The 21,494-nt window shown below is 41.8% G+C and overlaps 1 protein-coding gene across 7 annotated transcripts in view; it reads left to right on the top strand.

Annotated features, from left to right (window-relative positions):
- otud7b (OTU deubiquitinase 7B) overlaps positions 1–21,494 on the top strand; it is a 48,658-nt gene that overhangs the window by 17,131 nt on the left and 10,033 nt on the right. For 2 of the 7 annotated variants that reach the window (XM_050046280.1, XM_050046281.1), the window contains exons 2-9: positions 8,310–8,545; positions 12,214–12,384; positions 12,581–12,808; positions 14,292–14,393; positions 14,865–14,992; positions 18,359–18,465; positions 18,835–18,962; positions 21,341–21,490. In XM_050046280.1, coding sequence (XP_049902237.1) covers positions 8,461–8,545; positions 12,214–12,384; positions 12,581–12,808; positions 14,292–14,393; positions 14,865–14,992; positions 18,359–18,465; positions 18,835–18,962; positions 21,341–21,490 — 1,099 coding nt within the window. In that variant the 5' untranslated portion in view covers positions 8,310–8,460. Of the gene's footprint in view, positions 1–8,309; positions 8,546–12,213; positions 12,385–12,577; positions 12,809–14,291; positions 14,394–14,864; positions 14,993–18,358; positions 18,466–18,834; positions 18,963–21,340; positions 21,491–21,494 lie in introns of those variants that run through there. The other 5 variants (XM_050046278.1, XM_050046279.1, XM_050046284.1 and 2 more) reach the window with 4 other exon arrangements.

Below are 21,494 nucleotides of genomic sequence, written 5' to 3'. Positions count from 1 at the left end.
GATCAATGCCAAGTTTTACAACTTTATCACTATTCCCTCTAACTTGTAGCTGTTTTTTCGTTATCTTTTGAATTTAACATGAATTATGGAACCGTTTTTGTCAACGTTTGTTTCCCCCGTTTGACCCGTGATTAACCATTTTATTGCAGCACAGAGTGTCTGCCAGCAACCAATTACTTGCAGAGGCTTCCTACAACTTGTTTCAACGGTTCCGATTTAATCAGAAGACAAATTAAACAGGATGACTAGCCAATGTGAAAATCAAAAGAAAGCATAGAATAATGTACTGAAGGAGACTGCTGTGCCGTCACATTTTTTTGTGGTTTGAGAGCAAAGATCCAGTCGCCGCTGTGCAAACTCCGCAATACAATTAGGTCCGAAAAACCCCCCGGAGGAGTGCTTCGCAAGGAGTCTTTGAAAGGAGTGAAATATTCGAATATTCGTTATACATTCTGCCGAAGGTCCGAATGTTAAAAAATGGTATTCGGGACAGCCCTAGTGGCTACATCTATTATTTTATACAGTCCATGATGTAACTAAGCCACTGTTGACTAACAGGTATGTTATATCATCTTAAAAGGTGATGATATGTTAATGTTGTGTTAACTAAACAAAAAATCCGTTATTGCAGGATTTAAACTTCCCGTTTTTATGACCAAACAAATCACAAAGTGGATCTTTAAATTGGAAAATTTTAACATACGGATCAAATTTATTGGTTCATGTTGTTAAATGGTAGGTTACCACAGCTCCTCTTCATCATCATAAAGACACATAGTGTGTGTGTTCTCAGCTTTTATCCTGGGTCATGCCATATTGAGTGACCTTGCATAAGTAACCTGCACAGCGAAGCATAACAAAGCATTTAGGGCACTGAAACCTTTTGCACCTTACAGGCTAAAGGCCCAGTCTTTTCTGCTCTTTCTTTGTTGTACGTGTTATTGTGTTTATCTTCTTATGCTCCTTATCTTGGTTTGCTTTGAACAGTGGGTAACTGCCTCACCCCGGGCTGATGATAACACATTGTACCAGCACTAGATCCAAATCCTGTCTAGTCTTTATAACGTCAAAGACAATGACAACAGCAACAGACAAGACAAGATATGGTGTTCCCACAAATTACAACAACAAAGTCTAAAACAATAAAAACTAAGGAGTCATTGCATGTTTACAACAAAGAATAAATAGAAATAGAATGGTAATAGAAATAGTATCCCTATAAAAATAGTATTTGCGTAGTTATGACAGCAGAGTAAGTTGCTTTTATGGTTGTTTCTTGTGGCTTTCATGTACGTGACATTTAGTTTTTGCTTAAAGAAAGAATCAGACATGTGGACTGTGATTCAGACGTCTGGAACCAGGCAAGCTTTTTTTGCAGATCATATCTAAAAATGTCTCGTTGGTGTATTACTGCTTGGTTACATAGCTGTTTCACCATTTGGCTGGTGTCTTTTTACACATCTCTTTTTCTCACCAACTTGTGTCTGCGTCATCTTTAGGAAGTAAATGCCGTTTTTAGCTTAGTCATGCACTGTAGTTTTTATCTGCCGTCTTTGTCAGGCAAGAGAATCTGGCTTTTTTATCTCCTCAGAAAAGAGTGATGCCTGGGTGTTGGTCAACAGTAGACGACAGTGGTTGTACTGCTGTTTCTCCTGGTGTGGATCTCAAATGCGAGAGCATGAATTCCACAAGAAGTATATTAAAGTGTTTCCTAAGGGCCAGCAAAGCAAACTTGTGTCCCCAGTCCCAGCGGTAAATTGACCCCCTCAGCCCACCGAGGGCTGACGCAGTGGGCTGTGGTGACCTCTCTGTCTCCCTCAGTGATCCAGGCCATTCTCCCAGCCCTCAGCTCAGCACCCACGTGTTGTCAGCAGCTCCTGTTACGTAAGCCCTCCTGCCAGACAAAAGCTCAGCCATCCCAGACACAAATCACTGACTGCCCCATGTTGGCAGCAGCACTGTTAATGTTAGCCAGTGATCCACACAGGGTCTTTCTTGTATAGAATTTTTTTTCTGCTGGTTGCCAAATTTAAAATTTTGGCCACCAAATGAAAGTGTCAGATTTACACAACAGTGTGAAATTTATAATGTATTTGTTTGATCTCTATGTGTCATTGCTTTAAGACAGCTTTGACGTTAGAGGAAAACATTGGACTTTCCTGTTATTTCAACACACTTTTTGTAGAAAAAGCAGTTATGAGCCCGAGCCTGTGTTAGCCATGTGACAATTGTTGGTGAAGTTTAACAGTGCATACACCCCACAACGTATCTTGCATTTGATTAACTTGATAAACTAGCTTCCCACACCTTCACTGTTGTGAAAGTCTTAATTAATGACTGTATGTGCCAACATGTCCATTATTCTTATGTCTTTGGTTTTGTTATATTGCACAAGCCTTTTTTAAAAAAAGTTTCACAATGCAGGAAGTAAGATTAACGATAACCAAGACAAGTAGCAACAACCTTCCCTTATAATGCCTGACTCGTGTAGGCTAATGTCACCTGCTAATATGCCACACCAGAGGCCTCGTGGGACACAGTCTGGTCATTTTTGAAGGAGAGCCGTGCGACATTACATCAAACGCACCAGAGTGGGTTCACAGGAATGGCTGATGTTACAGCAGGCCCTGAGTGACAACAGCCGGTCTTTTGTTGGTCTGTGTTGGTACTTTCTGTCCACAGCCCTTCACTTTTATCGCTCTTTTCACAGTGCCTAGTGTTGTCAGTGCCAGTGGTTTTAGTCAACAGACCCAATCACAGTGTTTCTCAGAATAATCAAACCAGTAAATTACTTTTTAAGGGTTGCTATTAAGTAAACAAACAAGACACACACACACATAGTACCCTGAGGTCCGGGCAGAGGCTGGATTCTGGTAAAGTCATCAGACCGGTAATCATTGGTACAGATTTTTTCAGCATTGCTTCCTGTGTATTGGAAGTGGGGTTTTTTCTATATCCAGAAACTGAGTCAACAGAACTCAAGGCTTACTATAATACCTCTTTTATATAGGAGAGGCTTGTGTGATGCAGGTCTACTGCGTCACACAAGCTTCTTGCATTGAACTCACTTATACATGACTGGTGTCACAAGTTAATCTCGTCAGAGTCCCATGTCTGCATCTGAGTTCAGCGCTTGTCACAGTTAAACCAAACCACATAGAATTTCATTACGCAATTTCTAAAAACAAGATTGGTTACAGTTTTACTTTTGTAACCATGCCCTCTGCTCGGTCTCTTTATTTGTGCTCTCTTTCTCCTTTTGTTTAAGTGGGAGAGTTAAAAGTTTAAGTGTCAACAACCTCGAATTCTCACCCCTAATATTGTTAATCCCTAATCCCTGTCACCTGTGCACCATAGTCTCTAACCTGCCTGCGTTCTTCCCAGATCATGATGCCTGTTGACCCCTTTAGATCATCCTCCAATTTGACAACAGACTTTAGACCTAAGGAATATTTAATGTCCACAATGGGGTAATTTGCGGTACAGTGCATGAAACAATAAACATTATGTAGACACAAAACACAGAGCAAGACAACAACAAAAGTCCATGATTATAATCTATCAATAATTAGATGTAGTTTGCACATCTGTGTGTATTGCACTCCCTCCGTCTATGGCTTAACATAACCTCCTCCCTACCCTATAGCCCTCTCTACACAGAGATGGTGCTATAGAGTCGCTACAAAGTCCCCTCTTTACACCTCCTTTGCATTTTTACACAAAACAAACAGTGACGGTGTCATGCCACTACATTGTGTGATTTTTGATAGCATGCCGGCACCCTGGAAGCAAAAGAGGCGTAATGGGCGTGACATGTAACACAGCAGTGTTGGCCTCTAGTGTGACATATAACATATGCGTCGGCAGCACTTTGTAAACAACAGCAATGGCATAATAATCATTTACCGTCCCTGTTATATGGTGGCTGATCTCGTCCTCTGCTCTGAGCATAAGGAGCTCCCGGACCTCATTGTTTTCCCAATTTGTGGACATTTTCAGTTGTTCTTCTTTTTGAGTTAGCTGCTAACTGCTGGTAGCTGCTTTTTAAACTTCCCGGCGTTGGGTCGCACACATAACATGTCAAAACATCATCTCATCTTATGTCCTGTCTTGCTGGCTGTCCCTATTACACAGACGTTGTTTCAGCGCTCTTACTTCCTCTGATGCTGACTCAAAGACGAGACAACCCTGATCTCCCATTCCGCATTTGTACGTTTTATACAGAACAGCAAGGCGGAATAACAGCGTGAATCCCCAACTTAAAGAGGCAGTCCAAAGGGGGCTTCTGTTACATGTTGCCCTACTACTACTTGTTAGGGCTTGATCACCGACCACAGGTGGTTATGAGGACCCTCTTGAAATTGTCGGAATTATCTAAGTTGGGTTATTGCTGTAAGAATAAATGACTTTTAACTGTTGGTTCTGATCTTAGGATGTCTGCATCTGTGACAAGAATGGAGTGTCTGGAGTTCCACTGTCAGCATGGTCAGACACAGGTGGTACTGATGGCACAGATAGCTCTGTGAAAACAAGACCACTGCACAGGTGTTCATTCGAAGGCTCGTGCAAAAAGAAAAGCAGGTCAATCTGATACAAAAGTTTATCCTGGCTCAGCTCTTGCTGCAGAGCCGTGTACCACAGACAAACATAGTGCAGCACCTAATCAAACATATGAAAGTGCACATATTGGACTTGATACCTTTATTGAATCCCTTTTAGCATACTGCCAATTTTACTGTTGACTGAGGCAGAGGAGAAAATGATTGAAAACTTTCTACTTGAAACTGTAAAACCCTGCCCTGGAGGAGTATAAACATCTTTTCTTTTTGAGTCTGATGAGAAACTGGACTTCCTGGACTGGTTTGTATTACATCTTCTGGTACCTATAGCAACACGCTCACTCTGACACAGCTACTGGTGTTTTTTGATGCAGTGCTATTATCGGTCAGAGCGTGGTCTAACCCACACCTCTGTGTTCGTATGAATGGGGTCTGAGTCCGTTTTGTTACCCCCGTGGTTTTAAATGGTTAACTGGCCACGACTCTCACATCTCTAAGTCGTATATGTGATCAGTGGACCTGAACACGGCATAATTGACAAACGGCAAGAATGTTAGGAGACCCTGCAGGGGCGGCTGCTGAATGCCTGACTTTGCAGCGAACACTCTAGAAATACTCTGCTGGCTGAGAAAGGCCTTTTGTACTGAAGTCTGTTCCTCCCCTGCGTGCCTGTGTGTCTTTTACTGTAATAACGACGGAGAATCTGAGGGAGGTAGGGAAGCGAGAGAATGATGGAGAGGTGTAAGAAGAGTAAACTCGTGACTCATCAGGCGCAGTGGAAAAGGGTTCACTGAGTCAGAGATGAGGCAGGAACATTGGGTGGTGGATGAGCCATGGGACGGATGGGAATAGATGACTGTAGGTAGATAAAAAAAAAAAAAGTCAGGCAAAACTGGATCAGGCAGTTTATGAACTTCATGGCACCATAATGACTGGATAGTTTTGTGCACAGCATTTTTGTTATTTAAATACCCAGTAAACATCGTCATTGTCATTATTCTTGCACTGATCACATGTTGGGTGCTGTATTTAAATGACTTTGTTGTTATGTAAAAGGCAGCACAATATGTTGTTTACATTTACAAAACAAATACAAGTGATTGTTGGTAATGCTCACAATGTGAAGTTAGTAGCATACTGTAGCTAGCAATTAGTCAACTGTCTTTCTTTTTTTTTTTACATTGAGTTTGAGCATTTGAACAGGGGCTGCCAGGATGTTCAGGGTGGCAGTGTCACTCACGTCATTTAGTTTTTAATTAATAAGCAAAGTTATCCTCCGAGCAGGAATCAGATGGATCAGAAATGTGCAATAACATTTTTTGCTGACACTACATATCAAACAAAAGCTAGAGACTGTATCGTATTATGTTGCTGTGAGCTGTAAATCTACCCCTTCTAAGCAGAAGGCAGAAGATAACGTAACTCAGAGCCAGGCAAAACCTCTCTTCCTCCAGGCAGCTGCCTCCGTCTCACTCAGACTCACCCTGGGTCTGGGTCAGCAGCTGCCTGTACCAGAGAGTGCTCACTCTGTGGCTACATCTGGGAACCGAAACACCCCCAGAAGTACACTGCACACTGACTGAAAAACCCCCCCAATAATAAACAAAAATGACTTGCTTGACTTGAGGAATCTCAGTCGAATGAGAGGTTGCCGACTGAAGATTTGAATTTTTGACTTACACGTTGGCAGCCCAAATATTTGCTTATATTACAAAGTCACAAATTTACGAGAAAAACACCTCCAGGGCTTTCTACAAGAAAGTCAGGTGTCGTCATATTAAGAGCGACAATAACCACGTAGCGAGGAAGTTATGGTGGATGAATGGGTCAGGCACAGTACTTAATTAGTACGTAATTAGTTGACGTATTATTTTTAGTTTTTAGGATGTATAAAGCTGCTGAATGCACACTGTGTACATAGACTTTAGCAGGATAGGTTAATAGGCCGGTTTGTGTTAATGTCACATTTTGACGATGCGAGGGAGCCCAGGAAGCCATCTCGGACGCTGGCATAACTTTCATTTTAGAATTATTTTTGAACCATAAAGGGACGTCTTGATTTGACTTTCAAACAACAGTCATTCAACATCTTGTTTGCTGGGATTCATTGTTTGCTGATGGCGTCTGTGGTGTAATGAGGTTGATCCGACTTTGCAAAGTGAAGCGATGTGAACCGTTGACAAAAAGAAAAAAGTCCGGTAAATTTGTGACTTTAATTTCAGAAAAAAATCAAGTCCTTTTCTTTTTGCCTTTATTTGGTAGGAAAGCGTCAACATGAAAGGGAGAGGGAGGGGATGATATGAAGCAAAGGGTCGTAGGTTGGAATCGAATCCACAGCCACTGCGGCAAGGACATAGCCTTAGTACATGAGGCGCTCACTCCACCAAGTAAGTGGTGAACTGAGTGTCCCGGCTTTTTTTTTTTTTTTTTTACGTACAGTGGCCCTAATACGTCGTCATAGATTTGCACGTACTGTAGTGTTGCATCCCTAACATGAAACGTTTCATGTGTTGTTTGACCTGCATTAATCAGCCAGGTTTGTCATGTTCCAGATGGTTGAGATTTTTGACACATTCTCAAAATTGTACCAACCCTGCAAAGTGCTGGTGAAGGACAGATGTTACAGAATAAGATTTGTAACTGAATGTGGTTCAAAGCACTGCTTAGAAAGTGTATGTACCGCACTCAGAATATCTTTCCTGGTAAATTAAGACTTTTAGCTTTAGCTCGGCCTCAGAAGTGCATCTTTTTAGGCAGAGCTGCTTTGATTCATCTCTTTCGTCTGTCCGTTCATCGATTGCCCCCTCCATCCTATGTGTTAACGGCCCTGTGATGCTGACTCTTTTTTCCTCTCAGTCTTGATAATGTTTCTGTATTGATTTCAGTGCCCAACTGATGCGGGTCCTTTGGATCTGCCATTGACATTTGAAGAGTGAAATTGTCTAATTGATTTCAGAGAGGAGCCTCTGAAGGCGTACTGTTTCCTCATATCACACTGCTCTAACAAACTTTAAATTGTACATTACACTGAGGGCCATATCCTTACCCTATTTGAAATGTATAATATTATACATAAGAGTCTCTGATCTGCTTAATCTCCAGTGGATTTACAGTGCAAACAGACTTTATCTTGGTTGTTTGCTGAACACTTCACTCAAATGACTTGCTTCCTCTCACACGTGGTTTAAGTGTTTCTGCTCTGCTTCATGATCTGTTTCTCTGGCAGAAAACAAATCTTGTCTGTTTACATATTCAACAGGTCATATCTGAAGGCGGTTATCATGCACATTTGCCTCAAGTCCAGATTTTGAAATAGTCATGACTTTAAGTGATGGATCCTGACAGCTTTCAGAATTCATAACAGCTGATTTTAAAAAAATTCACAAAAACAGGATGAAGTCTGAAACCACACAGTTGAGTTGCCCACATGACAGACATCACACGCCTGACAGCAGCTACCTCACGTGTTTTCATTTGACTGTTTTTTACAATTCAAATCTGACCAAACCGTTTGTGAGACCTGTTAACGTTGTGTGCCACAGCTGTTCTTCGGTGACTGCGAAGGTGTCAAGTTCAAAAGCAACCAGGTCACAGCAGGCCTGCATTTGAAAACGAGGGGGTTGAGCAGGGTCATTATGTCAGTGTGCCTCTCATTCACTGTCGCAAACACTCCTTTCATCTCCTGTAAGCTCACTTCTGATGAGTTTACACCTGCACGTTTAACCATAGTTATCTGTGTTCTCTTTGCAGGTGTGGCACGTATAGCACGAGGTAGAGGACTGCTCCCCCCTCCCCCCTTCCCGTGTTGCCCTGTAAGAGAGACCAGAGTCCGTGTTTTGTTTTTGTTTTGTTTTTTTTTTCTGCCCGGACACAACCCGCAACATTGTGAATTCATGATCACATGACCGTGGATATGGACGCAGTCCTGTCCGACTTTGTCCGTTCCACTGGAGCTGAACCGGGATTGGCCAGAGATCTGCTAGAGGGTGAGTTACAGAGCATTTCATTATTTGTTTCTATAGTTTTCTTAATGACTGCTGTCCTCCTGGGACTAAACAGTGGGTCCTAAGTCAATAGGTATATTATGTGATGTAACTGACACACTGTCCTGTGCATGTGCGACACATTAAGTACATACAACAAAGCAAACTTGGAGTGATAAATGGAGTAGTGATGGAGAAGTAAAAGTCCTGAGTTCAAAATGTTACTTTAAGGTCCAGTGTGTAGGATTTAGGGGGATATATTGGCAGAAATGGAATAGAAAAAAAAATGAATGTTTCCATTAGTATATAATCACCTGAAAATAAAATTTGTTGTGTCTTTGGTACCTGAGAATGAGCCGTTAATATTTACATAGGGTGCGGGTCCTCATCTATAGAGATCGTCGTCACTGGCTCTAGATAGGGACATTCGCATTTTCACGTTGGCCACCATAGTTAGCAGCCCATGCACAATGAGAGCGTCAGAAAACTTGGATTTTTTTTTTTTTAAACATAAAACTGCCTTGTTCAGTGTTTTTACCAGTTTAAATTAGGGGGTTCATGTGTTTTGGAAAGGAAGAGACCTCTGTAAATAATTTAGCTCCTGGTGAAAAACTCATGAGTGTCTGAATTTTATGTTGTCAGAGAAAAGAAGGTGAGCACACATTAGCAGGTGCTGGGCTAGCGGCCCGTCTCCGACATGCCAAATAGCGTCAGAGAAACACATTTGAAATGTGAAACTGCTTTATTCAGTGTTTTTACCGGGTTAAATCACTGGGTTTGTTTTGGAGAGGAGGAGACCTCTGCAGATAATTTGGCTCCCGGTAAAAACCTCCTGAACATCTGGATCAGAAATAAGGTGAGCGCACGTTAGCTGCTGGGCTAGCAGCCCGTCTGCAACGTGTTGAACAGGGTAGGAGAAACACTGTTTTTGGGTTGTTGTTTTTTTTACATAAAACTGCTTTATTCAGTGTTTTTGCCGGTTTTAATCACCTGGTCCATTTGTTTCGGAGAGGAATAGACCTCTGGGGATAATGAACACTGGTTGTAATCTGCAATCCTCACCGCTAGACGCCATTAAATTCCTTCCAAATTTTACACACTGGACCTTTAAGTAAAAGTGCAGAAATATTATCAGCACAATGTACTCAAAGCATCAAAATAAAAGTACATATTCTGTAGAAGGCTCCTTTCACAGTGTTACATCATCATCATCATCATTTTAGTATAGAATATTATTCTGTTTTGATCAATAGCATGAATAATGTGAGAACATTAGAGATGCACCGATCCAGCTTTTTCAGTTTCGATACCGAGTATCAGCCGATACCGATCCGAAACCACAATTGACCTAAAAAGCTATATACCTTTACATGTAGTACAGAAAAGACTAGAGGCATCAGGTGTTGATGACTACACTGTTCTTTCCTAAGATAAAATGAAACAAGATGAAACATATTAATTCAATGATGAACTATTTATTTTTAACAAAAATAAACAATTGTGTGGGGCGTCAGTGGCTTAGTGGATAGAGCAGGCACCCCATGTACAAGGCTGTTTCCGCAGCGGCCCGGGATCGATTCCAGCCTGTGGCCCTTTGCTGCATGTCATTCCCTCTCTCTTTCTATCAATTAAAGGCAAAAATGCCCTAAAAAAATATCTAAAAATAAATAAACAATTGTGCAGCAGCAGTTGTAATAGTGTGAAATACCTCCACACAGCAGATTCTCTCCTTCACTCCATGACGTATGACGTAGCTCGCGTCGCAATAGATTTAAAGGGAAAGGATCGCCTCAGGTATAGGTTCCATTCTGCGATACCCGATCCATCTATTTTGATGATATCGAGGCCGATATTCAATCCAGATATCGGATCGGTGCATCCCTAGAGAACATTTTTAATGTGATTAGTCAATGTGGAGCCAATTTGAGATACTTCCTCTACTACCGAGTAGGTTAATAGTATAGTACTGCATCATGTCATTTAAACAAATTAGGGATGCACCGAATATTCGGTAACCGAATATATTCGGCCGAATATTGCAAAAAAACACACATTCAGTATTCGGTGGAATAAGTGAAAAGCAAGGCCGAATAATAGCGGCGTGTTTTGATAACGCAATCAAACAGCGTGCGGTGACGGACGGAGTAGAATGTCGGCAGTGTAGCGATATTTTACTCCGTCCATCACCGCACTCGCATTTGCGAGTTTTGTGCAGGCAAAATAAATCATTCAGCTGTGTGAGTACAGATTTCAACCAGCAGCAGAAACGAAACGGTGAATCCCGCCAGTTGTGGGTTGAACGGGGGTCACAGACACGGACAGGAATACGTATTCCTATCAAATACGATGGCGCATGATAACGGCTTACCGGCGACGGAGAAGTCCGGCTCCAGGTGAATAACTTGTTGTCATGACTGCCCAAAAGTACCTGAACAGCCGAGCCATGGCGGCACACAGTATGTGTCGTATCAGAGGAGAAACGAGCCGTTCACATTTCTCTCTTTTAGTCCTTCAGTGGCAGGTAACGGCCCACAAACCTCACCGCACTTTAGGGACTGTTCTTTACTTATGAAGGGACTTGTCAGGGGAGGAGGGTGGCTGGTTGATTTTTATTTCATTTATTTATTTTATTTTGATCCCCCCTATGTTAATCACTTATTGATGCTGTTTTTGAAGTATGAATAAGTCAATAAGTAATTTATTCCATTGAAATATCATTGATGTATTATAGAAAAGTGATTTATCTTTTTATAAATGAAAAAGGCACATCTGCCTCATTTTTGCTGTGGTATCATGATACTACTCAGAACCGTGATACTTTCACTGGTATCGTACCATGGATCCCAATTTTGGTACCGTGACAACACTAATCTGGAGGGGGTTCATCTGCAAAAACTAATGAAAAACTAAAAAACGGCATTCGGTGTTCGGTACTCGGTATTTGGCCAAGGGTTTAATATTATTCGGCTTCGGCCACAAATTTTCATTTCGGTGCATCCCTAAAACAAATATGTTCTTATGTAAAAGTAATGGTCAAATAAATTTAGTAAAGTACTAAAGAAGCATAAAATGGAAATTCTCAAGTAAAGTAGTATGAGTAAAGTACTCATATTGTACTTCAGTACAGTACCTGAGTAAATTTACTTAGTTACATTTCATCATACTGAATCTAGTTCTCGCTGCCTCCTTCCCTTATGAGACAAAGAGGGGAGGGAGGTGGTTGGGGGTGAACCTGACAGCTGGTAGTGTTATGCGCAGCAGTTAAATTGACCGCTGTCTCAGTCAGTGCTTCTGGCTTGTTACTGTTAATTAGACATTCATACACTAACAGAAGGAAGGTATATTTGGAGTCAACAGGGCTCCTGTTGCCTAGCAGCAACACAAGTTGCAGATAAGAATATGGGTTAAAAATGTAATGCAATGCAGTGAGCAGCAGCAGCAGCAAGCCAGCGAGCCGAGACGTGCCCCAAATTCTGATATTTACCCAAGTGAAGGAATGTGCCAGTGGCCTTTGCATAAGATAAGGCAGTTTATGGTTGCATTGACTCGTGGTAAATATTTAAACTCACTAAGGATGTGTCATTTGCTGGACGTACAAAGTAGATTCAGGTTGTCATGCTGGACCCGGTGGCTTAGACAGATGTTGTTCCTCACCCTGTCTGTGTCTGTAGGCAAGAACTGGGATTTCACTGCCGCCCTGAGTGACTTTGAGCAGCTACGACAGGTGCATGCTGGGAACCTGACTTATTCGTTCGCAGAGGACAGGACGTATCTGCCACCCGAAAAGGAGATGGCCAGGGTAGGGCGGCCTGTGCTCCACCGCCAAGATGAGGTGGTGCAAGGTGAGGCCACCAGCAAGTGACATGTTTGGCAGCTAGTACACTAGTGCTGGGCTCAGAAGGTGTTAAATGAGGACACATACTGATGTAAAGCACCAAACAGCAGACCTGAACAGTTATCAGTAATATGTAGCTTGTTAAAATATACTTAGACTGACACCACCTTTCCTCCACATCTTCTGCCACTGTCTCTTAGCAGCTACAGAAAAGCGTCTGTCGAGGGGAATTTCCCACGCCAGCTCAACCATCGTGTCCCTGGCGCGCTCTCACGTCTCAAGCACTGGAGGTAGCAGTAATGAGCCACTTCTGGACACGCCCCTGTGCACTTTCCAACTACCAGACCTCACCGTGTACCGGGAAGACTTCCGCGGCTTCATCGAGAGGGACCTTATCGAGCAGTCCATGATGGTGGCCTTGGAGCACGCTGGTAAGAACTCAACACCAGATTCTAGGTTTAACTGCATCATATTTTTTAACACATCCATCCATATGTACAGCCAAACATAAATTAAGTAAGATTTCAATATTTCCATTAGCCTTGCTTCCTTGGAAGATATTTTGAAATGTCACAGTAGGAAAAGCAAAGGTGTTAACAACAAAATGAATGATGGCTGAATTCAACTTAGCTTGTTCGGTTTCAGGGTCGTGCCATTGTACATTTTACGCTGCCTTTTCAAGACGGGAATGTTGCATCGTTATACCGCCTCACTGCTCTGTAGAATAAGTACGAGCAGAGAATGGGGAGTTGTGCTGCTTTTAATCCAGCAGTGGAGGTAGTAACAGTGATAAGCTGACGTCTGTTTTAAAGGGACAGTCAGCAGGATGAGGCGAATGTGACATTTTGATGTCCTGCTATGTGTGCGACCCATCACGGGGAGATTTAAAAAGCAGCTGGAAGTAGTTAGCAGCTATCTCAAAAAGAAAAACAGCAACCAAAATGTCTGAAAATTGGGAAAACAATGAGGTCCGGGAGCTCCTTACCATCTGAGCAGAGGACGAGATCAACCGGCATGTATTAGGGACAATAAATGATTGTTATCAGCAGGTTACGACTACTTCCTGGTTCGAACACGGGCTTGGGGAGCCCTTCTGTTTCCATGTTCTCTCTGTGTCAACGTGGGTTTCCTCCAGGTGCTCCAGCTTCCTCCCACAGTCCAAAGACATGCAGGTTAATTGGTGACTCTAAATTGTCCGTAGGTGTGAATGTGAGTGTGAATGGTTGTCTGTCTCTATGTGTCAGCCCTGTGATAGTCTGGCGACCTGTCCAGGGTGAACCCTGCCTCTCACCCAATGTCAGCTGGGATAGGCTCCACACATTAACGGGGGAAACACTCTCTGACAGTGGAACACACTGGCATGCTATCTAAAATCATACAATGGACGGTATTAGGCTGGCATAATGGAGGAACTTTGTTGCGACAGTTTTGCGGGATCTCCGTGTGAATAGGTCTACTGCCGTGAATAACAGGGATACTTTAATACTGCAGAACAGAGCCATTTTTGTTGTTATTAGCTGCACCTGTGCTTTTCCTAAATGTCTACTGTGATGAGGCCTTTTGTCCTAAACCCAGAGTAAAATCTTATCTACCAACTTTTATAAGTGTGGATGTTTTTTGGACAGACATATTGTGATTAAATTGTTTTAAAAGAAGATCATTTTTAAGGGAAAATGTTTCATTTGAAAAGCACATGTCTGCTGTCATAAAATGGAAACTATTCTATATTCTATACAGAATCATGTGGCATCTTATTTTCCAGCATGGAAATCTAGCTTTGACACAATGTGATTATCTTCCAAACATCCTCATTTTCTCCATCTGTGAGGTGCTACATGGCAGTTGTTTTGGATCAGTGCTGTGTCATATTTGTAACACAAACAGGTGAGTTAGGTTTTTCCTATTTGCCTGCAGGGCGACTGAACTGGTGGACTAAAGTGGTTTCAAACTGTCAGAATCTGCTGCCGCTGGCAACAAGCGGAGACGGAAATTGCCTGTTACACGCCGCCTCGCTCGGTGAGTATCGCAGACCTTTCAAACGAGACCCCAGCACCGTGCAGGTTCACACTCCATTAGCATTCATTGAGAGAGCTTCATTGTTGGTTTAAGCACTAATTGCATTTTACAGTGTTGCAGTGCACATTCACTTAGCCTTTGTGGCCCACTTAGGAGCCCTAGCACATAAAATTAATAATGTCCTAACTAATGTGAAGCCATCGTTCAAGCCCTTGTTGTGCTCCTGGGTAGCTGATGTGAAAGTAATAGTCGTGCTTATCCTGTGCTTTTTAAAAGATATTTACAGGTTTAAGGTGAAACATAGCTACAAATTTAGGTTTTTATTTAATTTATTCATTTACAGTTAATTTATGAGAGAGAATTTGTGTCTTTTAAACATTTCAACACTAAAGAAATACAAAAAAAGACTCTGAAACAGCAGCTGCATTATTTTCACGTGCAATTATTCACAGGTTTTGTTTTCTGATGCAGGTATGTGGGGTTTTCATGACCGGGACCTGATGCTACGGAAGTCCCTGTATGCGCTGATGGATCACGGGTTGGAGAGGGAGGCACTGAAGCGCAGGTGGAGGTGGCAGCAGACCCAGCAGAACAAAGAGGTCTGTTATAGAGGCTGCACATTTCTCCAGGCAGTTTTTGCAACTCTGTGATGACTGTATTAGGGGAGTGTTAGTCTAAAGCATGAAGACTTGTGAACTTGAGAGTGGTGCCTTTTTGATTCATTTGACCAAATAGGAAAAAACAAACATGGACAATGAACAAGTAAAGGCCTTTACATGCTTCCCATACCAGCGTGCCCGCCTGCAGCTGCTCACACGTCTGCAATAGAACATTTGAAATGTCAAATGCACACAGCGCGCTTTTGTGTATTAGTTTACTGTGTCCCATGCAATCCCAGCTCTTTCAAAACACACAAGGTTTTTTCTGCGTAGGCAATTACGAGGCGGCTGTCCCCGTTAAATTTCATGGCGCCTCCAGCTCTCAACAAAACTCTTGACAGTTGTCTTCATTGTAAACACTGTTCACTAACAAACATGGTGGATTTCTGTGATTTGTAACTGCAATCGCTGCATTTAGCTGATGTGGTGATGCTTTATTGGATTCAGCACAGTGCATCGGGTAAGGTGTTACCAAAAGTGCCATAGAGGAAGAGTTTTGCAAATCTTGAGTTACCTTCTGGCTTCGACCCTGTTTTTGCTTCAGCAAAGCAGGGGCAACAATTATTCTGCTGCTAACGTCATTGCAACCACAGCAAAGAAAATCATGAAGGAAAACAAAACTCCTTTTCTCTGCCGTTAAATATTTAAAAGAATACTACACAGAAGTGTTGGGTACTGTTTGTAACCTCGCTATATTTGCATTTTTTCGATGCTGTGTCTCATGGATGCGTGTTGCTCATGGTTTGGCAGCTGGTCACTACCTTTTTATAAAGCCCCAACCTCACCTGAGCACTGTGGAGCCACACGACCATGAACAACCCAAACACAGAAAATAAGACAAATATAAGAAAATTCAGGCAGAGGGCAACGGCTCTGCAGAAATAATACACCGCCATACACTTCTAGTGGGCCATAAGTGATGGCTGAGAGGGATTATGTCTGTATGAGTCTATACATTGAGTTTTTTTTTTAGAAAATTCCTACATAGTATATCTTTAAATATAATTTTTTGTTGCCAGCTGGCGTATATAAATGCAGCTGCAAATGGCAGTCTGCATGAAAAAATTGAATTTCCCCTCAGGGGGATTAATAAAGTAAGAATATAAAAAATTAAAGGATTAAATAAATTAAAATAATTAAAATAAACTATTTAAAAAAAACTACAATATTTTCACGGGGGAAATGTCAGGAAAAGAAAAACTGATTTTTAATAATGAACTTTTTTTTCCCCACTTTATTGAAAATAAGTGTTCCATAATATGACATTAGTTCATTACGATACGAAAACTGGACTCAAACATATACTGATAAAAGCAAATAATTTAAATTATGCAGAATAATTAAAATTAAAAGTAAAAAAATAAATAAAAGGATAAGCTATTTTCCAAAAGTGTTTGAGAGGGGATTACTTTAAAAAAAATGTTTTATTATTCTTAAAATCCTTTAAAAACAGTAGGACATCTAAATTTTTGTGAATAATATTTTGCCAGCAGAATAAAATCACTTTATCAGTATTTGTGATCATGTTGTTAGTCTCAAACGAAGCTCAACCAGGTCATGTGATCTGCTACTTCAGTGCACTTTAATATCAAATAATACTGTGACCACAGATGAACATTTAACATCCAAAAATTCTTCATATAGACACTACCAATAACTGTTCATGTATCCATTTCACAATTTGGCCACAATTTATCAATAATTGTCATTTTTTTCTAATCATAATTATTAGAACTCCTAAAAATATGTTGCTTGTAAAAACCGTTTGTCTGAGCTAGTTGAAGGCACATTACACATGCATGTGTGTGCACATGAGCAGGAGGGCACCACCTCTGCCTTATTGTAAGCCAGGAAAACCCTGAACACATCGACACACCAAAGGCAGACAGGACAACATTGTGTTGCTGTGAACTTTGTTCAGTTCTGAGAGATTTCCAGTCAATGTGTGCAGGTCATACTGGCTAATGTGGTGCACCAGTCCTTTGAATTCTGTCTGTTCATCGCTATGGGAGTTCTGTCGCAGTATACTAAATATTTGTTGCTGTAAAAGTGTTAATCATAGACATGTCATATCATTAAAGGTAACTCTTTAGTTATTACCCACGGTTGTATCAGTTATTAGAGACCAAAGGGTGGGACTCTGAGTGTACATTAACTGAAACACTGTTAACACTGTAATGATACAACAAGCGTGTGATAGGTCTCACTCCTTATTTAGACAAAATCAAACCAGCTGAAATAACTTTGCTGAGCTCTGTGAAGCTCGAAGCCCACTCCCTGTTCCATGCGGCTCTAAAAGAGCTGCTCCCTTCTGTTGGCCAAGTAAGAGCTTGAACCTACAGCTGCAGCTTGTGGCTGTATTTTTCTGTTTGCATTCACACCGCCAATAAGAATGCTGAAGTGACATAAGCCGGTTGGCAGTTGGTATAACAACGTCACGTTTGCTTTGATGAGTCAAAATCGTGTTGTATTCCCACTGTCACATATATGCTCAGTCAGTCCCTTTGTGTTTTCTTCTATTTCATTTCAAGCTGTTGTGTTGTCTGTTGTTTACAAGGCTAACAACTTTTTTTAAAAGTGGTGGTTGCCTGAGCTGCATTGGCTGTGTTCGACCGATCAACACACACTTACACCACTCAAGGTGCCTCTTGTACTTGGAGAGTACCTGCTCTGAAATAGGAGCTAAAAAACAGTCTTTCAAAACAGCGTTCTAAGAACTACAATCATCCCTAGTTCTTGCGATGCGGACACAATCTGAAAGGGAGGTTCTTAGAACTATGAAAAAAAAGTTCCTCTGAGCCGAAAACGCCTATTGACTCTCTTCCCCTTGAAAGCAAGCATAACAGCACACTGAGCATGTTTTTCAAAGTGGCTGCAGACAGCGTGCAGACACCCACAGATGAGATGCCACACGAATGACTGCCTAATGTTCAGCCATTCTTCAACAGCTTCCACTGAGGTGTCCTTTAGCAGATCAATTAAACCAAAGTTGCTCTCACAGTGGGCAGTGTCGAGGACTGTGGCTGCACTGGGATGCTTTCTTGTCTTATTGTGCTGCAGGTGAAAAACATTTCAATAAGTTTCCTTCTGCCCATATGTGGAGGTTAAATCATGATACCGATGAGCGTTCTGTTGCTACTGTGTGAACGACACAGGGGTTAATAAAGGCTCTTAAATATCTTTCCTCAATTGTCAGTATGTACCCTTGTGGTAAGATGCCATAACGTCAGCGCATGCTTTTGTGACATTTGACACTCCCTCTCTAAATGGCAAATGTGTGTGTGCATGTCCTTCCTTTCTCCTCAGTCCGGTCTGGTGTACACGGAGGAGGAGTGGCAGAAAGAGTGGAATGAACTGTTGAAGCTGGCCTCCAGTGAGCCGCGAATACACTACAGCACCAACAGCACCAACGGGTAAGGTCTGGCTCGGACAATGCGGGGACTGTTACCCCAACGCACACTTAGTCACACTCATGTTTTTATTCATGAACAAACAACTGCGCTCACAGTCAGAACTGAGTGGCTGGCCCTCATTTTAGTCAATCTGCTATTTACTGTACCAAGCATAAGTTCAGTGGGTTAGGTATACTGAAGCTCCACAATACAAACGCTTTGTTTAAATGTGGTTTCACCTTTATGTGTTTATGAATGTGGCCCCCCAAAAAGCCTACAGTGCGCTTTTTTTTGTTATTATTACTCATAAGGAATCTATTACAAAGCAAGCAATATTTGATTATCTCTGGTCTTGTCCTCTTTCACTAAAAGCAGTGTTGTTGTCTTCAGGGCGGAGTCCTCAGATGAACCAGTGTACGAGAGTTTAGAGGAGTTTCACGTCTTTGTCTTGGCCCACGTCCTCAGGAGGCCCATCGTGGTGGTGGCCGACACCATGCTGAGGGACTCTGGAGGAGAGGGTAAATAGCCCGGAGCCTCGCATTGCTAATGCATCATGTTCTGCATTTCATCATATTTTTCACAGTTTCATCATGTTAGTCATCCTCTATGTACCTCGGATAAATTAGGTCTGTCATTTACAGAATTTGCACTGCACTTAGCAGAAATCCGCCAGGAAGGATTTGAAGGAAAACATTTTTTTACTAAGATTTCAGTGACTGATGACTTGCCCAAGTTGTCCCGAAGAAGTAAACACCACCCGTCTGGTATCTTAAGCAGAGTAAAACAAACAATGTGAATGGCTGCCAAATTCCGTGTGACCCATTTCTGTCACACAAAACATAGTGCATAACTTTTCTTTACAAAAAAACAACTTACAGCACTCCTGTGAAGCAGCAGCCTTAATAGTTTGGTAATTGCAGCAGCTGTTAATTTACTTTGCACTGTTTTGACACCTCAGTGCTGATTTACTGAAATCAGAGGTGACAGCAGTTTTGTTGTGGAATTAATGCAACTGTCATAATTGGCTGGAAATTGGAAGTAGATATAAATTAACCAACAGCAAGTTAAAGCAGACCTTTTATGCTTTTCTGTATTTTGTGTTTTTTATTTAATGTTACAGTGTTGAATGTTCATATTAAACATGGCCAAAGTTTCAAATAATGAAGGAAATGTATGTAGAAGTAATCTACATAAAGACTCAAACAGTTTTTTGTTTTTTTTTTAACTCTGGGGACAGTATGACATCATAACATGACGGTTTTCTTTTATATGGTCATCCACCCCAGGCACGCTTCTGCAAGTATTTACATCATAGAGTGCTGCAGGAATGAGTCCTAAAACCTGGAAATAAGTTAGCATTTTGCACTCCTGGTTCCCTCCCAAAGTCAGTGGGTTTTTGGTTAGATGTCTGAAATAAGGTCTGTGGTTAACATAAGCTGAAAGACTTTCACGTTTTGTTCTACAGCATAAAAAACATCAGTAAATACCCCACTTGGGAACTTTGAAGCTTTTATGTGTCTTTTAAAAGGAGGTTGCTCACAAGTGGCTAAATGAGACTACAGAAAATCATCACGTCAACCACAGTTTTACAGCCGGTGAGGTGAAGTCATGCAACAGTAGTGTAGTTTGTTTATAGCCTAACGCTTTTTACTTCTGGCTGTTGCATTTAGGCTTAAAAAAACACAACTGGTGTTTTTGTTAAGGTTATCTTGCTGAACAAAATGTGTAAGTACCATCAAGGTTTGTTTGCTACCGAGCTTATTTTCTGCTTTAGTTTCTTGAAGACATTTCACCTCTCATCCAAGAGGCTTCTTCAGTTGTAACTGACTGGTGTTGAGTCGCAGGCTTTAAACTCTGTGTGGGTGTGAACCCAAAAGAGTGGTTAAGGTCACATGTGAGTCCTTGACCCACCCGGCCATCTTAGATGTCCTTAGGGTTAGATGGGTCCGGGTGGGAATGGGTGTTAAGTCGTCTGGGAAGAGATCCCAAGACTGCATTTTAAGTCGGAGATAAATGGTGTCGTAGGCCACCTCCTCTTTTAAACGATTGTCATTCCAGTTTGACATAGATGGCTTCTTTCACGGCTCTTTCAAACCATCTTTCTTCTCTGGCCAAGACGTGAACATTGCTGTCCTCGAAGGAGTGGATTTTGAAGCTTTTAAGTGTCTACAAAAAGAGGTTCCAAACAAGGAGCTAAATGAGACTACAGAATGTCATCACACTAAACATGGATTACAGCCTCGTTGTGGTGGTCATGCAACTGTGGTGTTTGTTTATACCCACCAAACATTAGCTTTTTCACTTATGGTGATTGCATTTATACTTAAAAAATCATAAAAATAGTTTTTATTTGTGAAGATTATCTCGCTGAACAAAACATAGAAGTATCAAAAACGTCCAATCCCAAATCCAGTGCAAATATCCCATTGGCTGTTTGTTGAGGGAACCAGGGTGATGTTAACTTCCAGGCTATCCTTCAAATAAACATCATCCCTGCAGCACTCCATGACGGTGCAGAGATGCAAAGATGTAGAAGACCTGGAAACGCTGACCAATCAAAGCAGACTGTGTCTTTTCGATAGGAGGGCTTAAAGAGACAGGCTCTAAAACGGAGCGTCTCAGACAGAGGGTGAATACAGGTGTTCCAACACAGACAGTATGAGAAAAATAAAGTATGATAACATGTTCTAATAGAAACCTTAAAGACAAGTACGAACCCTGAAAATAAGTGTAATAGGTCCCCTTCAAACACTGGTTTGATTTATCGATAGAGGATGCCTCCACGGTGAAAGCTCTTTTTTATTTTTGTCTCAGATCCCCTCGGTGCTATAGCGCCGGGAAACAGTCCTGAGGTTGTCCTTTTCAGATGTTTAATGTCCTTGTTACTCTTCCCTAGCCTTTGCTCCCATCCCGTTTGGAGGCATCTACCTACCACTGGAAGTGCCAGCTGCCAAGTGCCATCGCTCGCCCCTGGTCCTGGCATACGATCAGGCACACTTTTCTGCCCTGGTCTCCATGGAGCAGAGAGACAGCTCCAAAGAGCAAGGTAA

Source organism: Epinephelus moara, chromosome 6, assembly GCF_006386435.1.
Source record: "Epinephelus moara isolate mb chromosome 6, YSFRI_EMoa_1.0, whole genome shotgun sequence".
NCBI classification, from domain to species: domain Eukaryota; kingdom Metazoa; phylum Chordata; class Actinopteri; order Perciformes; family Serranidae; genus Epinephelus; species Epinephelus moara.
Note: the sequence above shows the minus strand (reverse complement) of the source record. Positions and strands in the feature narration are given on the sequence as shown.